This window comes from Leptonotus elevatus, chromosome 12 (assembly GCF_054856555.1).
Source record: "Leptonotus elevatus isolate MCC_2025b chromosome 12, RoL_Lele_1.0, whole genome shotgun sequence".
In the NCBI taxonomy this organism is placed as follows: Eukaryota; Metazoa; Chordata; class Actinopteri; order Syngnathiformes; family Syngnathidae; genus Leptonotus; species Leptonotus elevatus.
The window spans coordinates 14,513,118-14,523,823 of NC_141250.1; the positions used below are offsets into that span (position 1 = coordinate 14,513,118).

A 10,706-nucleotide genomic window follows, 5' to 3' on the forward strand; every position below is an offset into this window, starting at 1 on the left:
ACAACCTGGAGAAAAACTTACATTAGCACCCTTCACAAGCTCACCAAGGTATTGAATCGAACCCATGCTATGCTTTTTTTCCCTGCTTTTGTGTACTGTACGTGTAATTAGTTTGTGCTGTTATAATGAACTCATAATTCGTGGTTCGATTTTTTAATTTTTTATTATTTATTTTTATTTTTTGGAGGTATGGTCAAGGACGGACACAAGTTACACGGGGAATGTTGGACTTACTGGTTAGTTATATATTTTTTTGTAAATGACTTAAGATTAACAATAATAAATAAAAATGTTACTAGTATGTTGACATGTTTGGCAGGCTCTAAAATCGCGCGTGCGCAGTAGACACCGCCTAGCCTGCTAAGCTATCAACCGGATCAAGCAGACAAGCTAGCCCAGATATAAATTAGACAAAGAAACCTTGTGAAGAGTCTCACTGAAAAAGAGTCCAAAGTGACGGATGGTGACAGGAGCGCCTGTGACACTAAGCGACATACCTTACTCGATACATACGGAAGTATGAAATTGAAAGGTACGCCGTCACGATGAATTTTCCAACTTTTTTGGCAGTCGATGTTCATGTTAGCATGGGCTAGCTGCTAGTTAGCCGACGTTGTTTTCCCAGTAGCATATCGGACCGAAACGTGAGGGCTTTCGTTAGCTCGCTCGGCTAGCATTCTGTCAAAAGAGCTGCATAGGCCCTTTGTTTTACACTATGTCAGGATAACCGTAGTCAATTTTGGACCCGGTTCTTTTGTTGGTTTGATGCGCCACAGCGATCTCGATGTGCATGTGTACGTGTTCACGTGAAGACAAATATGTTGTTAAATGTTTGTGTCAAGCTAGCTGATTGTTGTTAGCCGCATTTGCGGTCGAAGGCTAACGAGAATGTAACATTACGCTGGTAAGTGAAAACTTAAATGCTAGTTTGGATTCAGTACGATCGCGCAAGTTGGTAGACTTGCTCGTCTCTATATGAGTTAATGTTGGTAACTGTCTTTTTTCGAAATTAGATGTCGTGGTTTTGAGGGCGTTCATAATAGTGGGACGATATTGCTCGAAAACGACGTTGACACTTGATGTAATGTTAAGTGGTGAAAAAAAGAGAGGCTGTTGATCGTCTAGTATCTTAAATACCTTATTGAGTTAAGCTTATTCTATGTTGGCAAAATATTTCTTCATTCAATACAAGCAAGACTGTCCAGGCTAGTGTTTTCTCTTTTCACCTTTTATTAAACACAACTAAATGACACAGCAATTTATTATGCAGGGATTTCACAGCCTCAACTCACCGAGCATATGTTAAAGATAACTATTTGGTTTCACAACATTTATGTTTAGAAGGCAGTTTATTTAACTAAGTAGTGACACTTTGTATAGATGCACTACTGTTTTGAAAGCTCTATCCAATTATTCATAATTACAGATGCTAGGTGATTTCCAAGTACTCTTCTTTGTTTTCGTTGTAGGCTGGAACATGAAGTTGGGACCATGAAGTATCCTGTGAAAAACTAGACGTATACTGCGCCTTTTACATTCTTAAAACTACTAAGAGGTGAGCCTTTCGTTCACATTTGTAAATTTGACCCTTGTGCTCTGCTGTACATGAATAATATACCACAGATTCTAACTGGCAAATTTGTGTTTGCATTCACTGGGGTTGGCTGTTACTATTATTACCGCTCCATTGGATTGTCTGCTACATACAAAGCCAGACAACCTGTTAGATCAGTCCTGTGTGGGAGATGAAGTTATCACAGCAGTAAGTCACAAAATATACACTGTAACAAATTATCCTTCAAATAATTTTCCAATGGTACCCACATGAGAAGCTGGAACTGTTGTTGTGAGTCATGCCAACATGTTCTTAATTGTGTTCCTGCCAAAGTAAAGTGAGTTAGTTAATATTACAATGTACTGTTGAATCTGTATTTATTTTATTTTTCTTACCTACACCTGGAATCCTTGTAAAGGAAGTCTCCTCACTTGGAAACTATTCACTGTAATGCAGTAAATTTAGTGTGGAGTAAAAAGCCATGCCTCATTAGTCACTGAAAATCTCCAAAGTTTTGTTTATTCACAAAACATTTGGTTTTAGACAGCCGGCATGTGTTCACCAAACAAGTAGAAACTTGCGAAAAACAGCAACAAGATGTCTCCGTACATGTTGATAGAAAATGTCCGCCTGGTTATGTCACTGCTTATCTTGCAATTCTCACTAGCAGTTTGTTGGCAGGATATATATATATATTTTTTTACCACTAAGCAAAGAAGGCAGCCTACAAGTTTTTAAAAATATTTGAATGTGTTCTGCCTTGGTGTCTGTGACGTGAAATTCAGTTTAAAAACACATTTTCTTTGTTGCATTGCCTAGTGCTTTAGAAACACGAGTGCTACCTCCAAAGTGGTGATGTCACGGGTTCCCACCCCTCCTCCTCCTGGGGAGATGTCAAGTGGACCTGTGGCAGAGAGCTGGTGTTACACACAGGTTTGAGCAATCAGAACTTCACTTCTGTTCTTTTCTCCTCACCAAAGCCACGTCATCATTTTCCGATAGCTTGTAACGTAATCACACATCATGTCACCGTGGAATCCTTTTATACTAACGAAACACTTTGTGTTTCTTCTTTTGGCGCCAAGGTCAAGGTTGTCAAGTTTTCCTACATGTGGACCATAAACAACTTTAGCTTTTGCAGAGAAGAAATGGGGGAGGTACTGAAAAGCTCAACCTTCTCCTCTGGCCCCAACGACAAGATGAAGTGGTGAGAGACTCAATTTTCACCAATTCCATGTATTCTTTAGTATCTGCATGACAATTAGTCAATCTGTCATAAAGCAGGAGGCGCATTCCCGAAGGCTTGTTTGGACAAAAGTAGTGTAGAGCGCGTGACTCGGTTTTTAACTTTACTGATGGATTCCGTTTCCTGGACAGGTGTCTGCGAGTCAATCCAAAGGGACTTGATGATGAAAGCAAAGATTATCTGTCATTGTATTTACTTCTTGTTAGTTGTCCAAAAAGTGAAGTCAGAGCAAAATTCAAGTTTTCCTTGTTGAATGCTAAACGAGAGGAGACGAAAGCGATGGGTAAGTGCGCGCGCCTGCGACATCATCATGTGCATGCTCCACTGCAACTTGGAAACATGTTAAACACGCCTTTTGTTTTTGTTGCAGAAAGCCAAAGAGCCTACAGGTTTGTCCAAGGCAAAGACTGGGGCTTTAAAAAGTTCATCAGGCGAGATTTCCTTCTGGATGAAGCCAACGGACTTCTGCCTGATGACAAACTTACGCTTTTCTGTGAGGTAATTGTAAAACTCGAGCCACTCTCATAATTCCTTGGAAAAGGAAGCGTTTTGTTGAGTGTGAGGGAATCTTTAGCCAACTCAACATTCCATTACAATTTAAAGAACCCCCCCTATAAACAAATTTTTTCCTTAGTAACTTTAAAATAAATTGGAATGTCTGTTTTCATGATTAATCTAAAAACTGCCACTGCGAGAAAAACTTTTGAAAATTGATTATTTACAATACAAGAGTGGCATTCTAAAACAGGGATGGGGCAACTTAAATGCTGGAGGAAGGCACCATTTTTCATCAGCGCTACTTGGGGGGGGGGGGGGGGGGCATGCACTTCCTAAACTGATACATCACAAAAATGCTATTTTAGATACTGTATGGACAAAATATGTGATCTTTTATATTTCATTTTACATAATGCATTTCTCAGTGCATGTATGAAATATCAACTATCCTAACTCGACAAAAACGTGTTTGACGCAAATAACAAAATAACTACATTGTTCTTATTATGGCACAAAACTGCTGAACAGCAAACCAGCATTAAGCACACGTTTTTTGTGCACCCCCCCCCCCCCCCCCACAAAAAGCTACTCGCAAAATTGTACTTTTATTGAGGTTCTTTTTGTCCTGCATATTATTTCAAATGTGCAACAACAACAAAAAGGCCTGTTTATTATGTAGTATAGGGCAGTATAATAGCTAGTGCAACCTTATAAGCCATTGCTGTACCATCTAGTGGTGAATGGTGAAATTACGACTTGCAGTTTTTCTCCCCCAAATTTGCATATATATTTTATCATAATTTTTTTCTCTCGAATTGTTATTATTATTTTTTTGACATTCGTTTACCGTCGACTTTTCATAGAAAACATTGAATGTTGATCTGCCTTTTTGTTTGAAGATTTTTTTTTTTGATTTGTTTAAAAACAAACAACTTTTGAATGATTTGTGCTGATGTGTTTAATGGCAATCTTGTCTGCCAGAACGCTCGTTTGCCTTTCACGAGCCGGAGTTTTCTGACTGTGCTTGTTGTGTCTCGCGAGCAGGTCAGTGTTGTCCAGGACTCTGTGAACATTTCTGGCCAGTCCAACATGAACATGCTGAAGGTACCGGAGTGTCAGCTGTCTGATGACTTGGGGAACCTTTGGGAGTGTTCACGCTTCACCGACTGCAGCCTGTATGTGGGAGGGCAGGAGTTCAAAGCCCACAAATCCATCCTGGCAGGTATCAAGGACTTCAGTTAACATTCCGCAACGCTTTGGCCCAAACCGTTTTTCAAACTTGCCCGTTATGAAGTTGGCATCAGAAATGTGGGTTTTAATTTGTGTAATTGCTGTACCTTGACTTGAAGACGCTTCCTCCCTGCGAATCCATTAGAGAGGCATGATTTATCCCGCGTTGTAAATGTCGGTGTGAGGGCATTTAACAAGCAGCCATGACAGAGAAGTGCTGAAAATGGCCTTTTGTGAGACATGTCATGCCTCATGTGAATGGCCTCCCTCACAGAGCCGTAAGCACCTTGAAAAGTGCTAATCCACCTGACTATCCTGCTTGACCCGACTCACTGTGATCCAGGAAACCGAGAGCCGAGTTGACTATTCCAGCTTGTGTCTATTCGACACGGTGGCAGCAGTTGCTGTGGTCAGATAGGGGTGGGGGGTGGGGGGGGGGGATATTGACGACGAAGCACTAACTGTGATTTAACACATTGACAAGTGCCGTACACCGGTAAAGAAGGTTTTTGTTGACTGCTGTTATATTTATCACTCTTGGATCTGTGTTTTTTCACAGCAAGGTCGCCCGTCTTCAATGCCATGTTTGAGCATGAAATGGAAGAGAGTAAAAAGGTACGATGTGACTCATTACTGTATTCAGAACGTTATTTTTATTTTGTCGTCTTTTTTTTTTAATCCCGTTTTCCCTCCCGCCAGAACCGTGTCGATATAAGCGACGTGGACCCCGACGTCTTCAAGGAAATGATGGGCTTCATCTACACAGGGAAGGCCCCAAACCTGGAGAAGATGGCAGACAACCTGCTGGCAGCTGCAGACAAAGTAAGAGCAACAACAATTTTCACTTGCAAACCTGTGAAACGCAAACTGTCATATGTCGGTTATTTTTATTCCGTTTATTTTTGGCTTGCTCTTGTTTATGAATCTTATTACCTGCAGTTTCTAATGGTGTGAGCGGTATACACTAGACCAGCGGTTATCAGAAGTAGCTACTCTGTGGCCACAAAGCATTTCCTGACCAGATGTGTGACAAAATGCCTTTTTAATTGGCACAATACGCGCTCTTAATATTTTTCATAATACAATTGTCAATGCATGTATAAAAGACCTTTACCCAACAACCACCCGTAATGATTATTTTTTCTTTCCCCAGTGCAAAGGGTTCACTTGCATAAAAAAAATACCATTCAAGGATGTCACATAACTGCTGAACAGCAAACCAACATTAAGTACAAGAATTCATTTTGTTGTTGCAAAAATCAACTCTCAAAATTGTAATATTATTGAGGTACTATATTTGTCCTGCATGTCTTTTAAAATCCGCAAAAAAAATAGTAGGCCCACATAGGGCAGTGTAAGCCCAACTAAGACATTCTGCCATCTAGTGATGGAAAGTGATATTACAACTTAAACTACGGTTGAAATTTGCATTTCCGCAGATTTAAATAATAATTAATTAATTTTAAAAAAAATCCCAAAAAAATTCCCCCTCCTCGTTTTACCAAGACAACCCCCCCCCCCACACACTCACACATTTACCCCCATTTTTAGTGAGCATTATTTAGAATGTTTATAGGTGTTTTCTGAAGATTTTGTTTATTTAAAAATAAATTAAAAATATGTAATAAATAATGCATTTTTTTTTTAATCCTCTTTCCCAAAAAATTCATTGTTTTAATTTTCCAAATTAATCAAGGGGCCACGCCGCCAGTTGCCCATCCCTGATATAAATCGTGATATAATATCATGATAATATAAAATCTACGGAATTATCTCTGAAGAGGTTAACAAACAACTTCAAGGATTGGAACGACTCCATATTGTCTTTTGTCCAGATGTCCCCAGTCCATACTGCTGTGCTTCCTTCCTCGCCATTATTTTTGGTCACTGCATCCTCTGTTGTAATCACAAAGTAGGATGTTGATTGGTTTGGCTTTGATGCCAAACAAAAGCTGGCGTTTGCATACCGTGGTCAAGCGCTTGCTCTCCGTGTGCTTTGCAGTACGCTCTGGAGCGTCTAAAAGTCATGTGTGAAGAGGCTCTGTGCAACAGCCTCTCGGTGGAGAATGTGGCCGACACCCTCATCCTGGCAGACTTGCACAGCGCCGAGCAGCTCAAAGCACAAGCCATAGATTTTATCAACAGGCAAGTATCTCTGGAAAGAAAAAGAAGAAGGAAGGCGGGGGGGGGGAAATACTCGCGTGATGAATTTCTGCTGCCATTTCTGTTTACCATCCCTGAATGCTTACCTTTTTATCTCCTTGCCATAGGTGCAGTGTCCTCAGACAGCTGGGCTGTAAAGATGGAAAGAACTGGAATAGCAAGTATGTAATTAGCTGATATGTGACACAAGATGAATAACACGGTCTTATCTGCGCCCCTCGCAGATGCATTAGAATTCATTGTTTTAGCCCTGGCGGGCGGCGCACTATTTGCCTTTTCACTTTGAGGCAGCGTATCATTGTTGTCCAAGTTATTAATAGACTCGTACCTGGAGCAATCCTGCAAATTGAGCCTTTTCTCCCGTTTTGTGTGGTCGCCAAGTTTGCCGTTCCAATGAATATTCTTGTCTTTTCGTGGCACCTTGAATATTCCATATATCGTTTAAAGCCCACCCACTTTTCAAGTGAGCAAAAGTATTAGAACACGTGACTGATGGGGGTGTGTCTAGTTGCTCAGGTGTTGCCTTTTACATTGATTGCTTAAACATTAGATGTTTTTGGTTTTGAGTTTCACCTGTGAGAACCACATTTTGCCAGAGAACGCGTTGGGAGAAAAATGGGAAAATCTAATTATTACTAATTTTGTTGCATTAGTTACCACTACTTGAAATTATTATTATTGTCCCCCCTCAGCAATTTACAACAGATTATTATTTATTTTTATTTTTATTATTATTATTATTTATTACTTGTATTTATTACTTAATCTAATTAAATGTGCAACTGTTTTATTGCACATAAAACAATTTCTTTAAAAAAAACAATTTACACATTTAACGTTTATCGTCTTCAATCATATTGAATAACTGAATTACATATTGGTGTGTGTGTGAATAGTTTACAAAAAAAAATATTTTAATGAGGAAAAATGGCGCTATATTAAAAAAAAGAAGAAATGTTGCATTAAAAATACGGATACAAAGATGTTTCAATTCTACTCATCAGTATAGCATTAATGTTAGTTCTTTGCAGAGGATCAATAACATGACTTATATATATATATATATATATATATATATATATATATATATATATATATATATATATACACACACGTGTTAATGGACCATTTTTGTTCAATCTGCTGCTTGAGATGCTATAGCACCACAACATAGTTGCTATGTAGCGTTAGCATTAAGTTAGCAAACTAAAAGTCCAAGCGAAGTGGTTGTTTGAAATACAAAATATGTGTAATTTAAAAGTAAACATTAACTGGCTTGAATATATATATATTTTTTAGTTTGAAGAGGAAAAAATAATTAACATTTTTGATTTGGAGTCACAAGCTGCTGATTTGCTTCCACATGTCATTTCTGTTGATTGATTTTTAATGTCAGTGCATTAAGCCGATTGTGTTTGTGCTCGCAGCCACGCTACAGACATCATGGAGACAGCGGGCTGGAAGTCAATGATCCAGTCGCACCCTCACTTGGTGGCCGAGGCCTTCCGCGCCCTGGCCTCGGCGCAGTGCCCGCCCTTCGGTCCTCCCCGCAAGCGTCTAAAACAGTCGTGACGGCCCGGGATTGGCTGGCTTTGCAGAGGAAAAGACTAGTGAGGATACCACTCTTTTGGAATTCCACCAAAACTGAACACACTTGAATAGAGAAGAAGAGTGGCCCTTCCTCACCATGGATGTGGGGGGAGGCTGGCACAAAGGACACATGAAAACAAAAAAGGACAGTCTTGCTTTGATGCCCCCGACTGCGTCGTGTTCAGGGTGGGGAGCAAGTCAAGCCGTCTGCTACTGTTGTTGTTGTTGTTTTTTCCCTCTCCTGTAATTCTTCAAAATGGCCTTAATTAATCTGCTAGGGTTGGGCGATATGGACAAAAAAATAAAATCTCCATTTTTTTTGCACTCATTCAGGACGATTACGGTTTTAATCCAATAAACCCAACAAACATATTTAAAGGTTTCATTTATTCAAAAAATTATTTTTTGTGCAAAAATGCTCAGACAACAATAATGTATACTAATTCTAAATTAGTTTTAACATAAACTTAACATTCATAGTTTGTTCTTAAATGCCACAATTAAGTAGCTATTGTAAACATCCATCCAGCATTCTGCCACTTGGGCAAAATTACAACTCACAAAAACATTTGAATGTAACAGAACATAAGAACAGCTTTTCATAATCCAGAAGAAAACATTCGATCTCGCAAATTTTCAACGATTCCATTTTTACAATGACGATGTATCGAATGAATTCGATTTATTGCCCAGCCCTACTATCTGCCATTGCTCTGGAGTCGCTCCGGAGTTCATTTTTTTTTGTCTATTTTACTCTGTGCCTGCCTTGTCACAAAGACCAGGCCTCCTCCAGGTTGCACTAGTTCCCGTCAATAGTCGTTTTCATATGGAGTTCGATAGGAACGTAACAAAACAAAAAAAAGGTTGAACTAAATGGGAAATATTATATATTTGTAATGTTTAGCCCGTTTTGTGACCAGACATTAAAGAGCATGAACACTTTCAGTGCAAGGTCAGTTCTTAACACTTTTTAAAAGATGTGTATGCCCCATATTGATGGCACCATTTCTATGTAAATGACAGCTGAAGCATCCTCAGAAGACCATTGTACGTCCGGGACGTCTGTTGTGTTGCGTCTGTGTGGGGACGAGAACAAAAAACAAAAAGAAGTACATTTACATTTGCCCGTTTGGGAAGGCCCTGTGTCAATTTCAAGCCTTTGGCCCTTATATAGGAAACGATGAAAGTATTTAACCAGGCTCACATTTAAATAGCATATGCCGCTCATGTCCGTTAACCAGCTTGAATTAAATTGGAACAAAAATACTTCAGTATTGCCAAGCTGCAAATATATATTCTCATGAAATATTGTGGTTTAGTCAAAGTGGAAAGACTAATGCATGATCATGTTATTGTCAAGGAAAAGTGTCCAAGATATTTGTATTTTCTGACATTTGTGCAGAATTAAAAGAATTGATCATGTACAAAACGAACGGTCCTCTTAATGTTTGGAGACGTGTCAGATGCTGCGCATCACTTCTGCCGGCGATGTCATTCTTTGTTCCGAATGAGAGCTTGTCCTTTTTTTGTTCTTCTTTTTTTTGTTGCGGTTCATCGTAGCGTGGATGTGACGCAAAACACAGCAGGAGCGTTTGTACAATAAGAGGGCAGCATCATTCTGCGTCGTGTCAACATGTTGAAATGTATGTTTGGAAGCAGCGAGATGGAAACTGTCCGCAGGAATGGCTGCGTTAAGCAATTAAAACATTTTCCAACATACTCGTGTCCTGTTTTTATTTTATATTTTTTTGTTCAGATAGGCCGACGCCTTTGAAGGTCATGTATTCCTCAGAAAAAAAATGGACTGGTTGTCTTCAAATGGAAGCCGGAACCCCATGACGTAAAGGATAACGAAGTCTTCAAAGTGGACGGCAACCGAGAAGCGTTCACCTGCTGCCCGCCCCCCACTAAAGAGCGCCACCAAATCCTACGTCACCTTTCATCATCCTTTTACGGTCTCGGGTGGGAGATTTCGGCAAAGGCGTCGCTGGGCTTTTCAAATGTGTTAATGACTTTCAATTATAAAACCGTAACTATTCTTAACAAAAGTTGTGCTCGCTCAACACATCCAAAGCTGACGCTTTTGAACTGGAGTGTGTGGTCACATCTTGCAGGGAGGAAGTGACTCTTTGACTACAGAAATGGTTGAAGGGATTCAACTGTGGTTCCCAGGTGCTGTTCTGCGATAAACCACAGCCCACGCACACACGTACACAACCACTGCAAATGTAATAAGCTGTTTTTTGAAGCAGTCAAGTCCCCACATTCAGACGCCATGTGCTCAACAATAAATATCTTGTTAATTCCCCTCCCTCCAAAAAAAAAAGAAAAAAGAAAAAGGTGAAGAAAAAAAAATACACGTTTGAATGTGATTGGTTAATTATGTATATAAAAGGAATTTAGCTCATAGCGATAAAACTCCAA

General features: G+C 39.6%; 1 protein-coding gene across 3 annotated transcripts; it reads left to right on the plus strand.

Moving 5' to 3' along the window:
• Nucleotides 1-360: 360 nt before the first annotated feature.
• Nucleotides 361-10,001, plus strand: spopla (speckle type BTB/POZ protein like a). Of its 3 annotated transcripts, XM_086091898.1 has the most exons (13): nucleotides 361-532; nucleotides 1,470-1,555; nucleotides 1,712-1,762; nucleotides 2,375-2,488; nucleotides 2,641-2,762; nucleotides 2,933-3,084; nucleotides 3,172-3,299; nucleotides 4,344-4,521; nucleotides 5,089-5,144; nucleotides 5,229-5,351; nucleotides 6,532-6,674; nucleotides 6,800-6,853; nucleotides 8,120-10,001. In XM_086091898.1, the coding sequence occupies exons 4-13, from the start codon at nucleotides 2,411-2,413 to the stop codon at nucleotides 8,262-8,264; spliced, it is 1,179 nt and encodes a 392-aa protein (XP_085948024.1). In that variant the 5' UTR covers nucleotides 361-532; nucleotides 1,470-1,555; nucleotides 1,712-1,762; nucleotides 2,375-2,410; the 3' UTR covers nucleotides 8,265-10,001. The 3 variants fall into 3 exon arrangements, with proteins under 3 accessions (XP_085948024.1, XP_085948023.1, XP_085948025.1); XM_086091897.1 differs by lacking the exon at nucleotides 1,712-1,762; XM_086091899.1 differs by lacking the exons at nucleotides 361-532; nucleotides 1,712-1,762 and adding an exon at nucleotides 563-904.
• The last annotated feature ends 705 nt before the right edge of the window (nucleotides 10,002-10,706 follow it).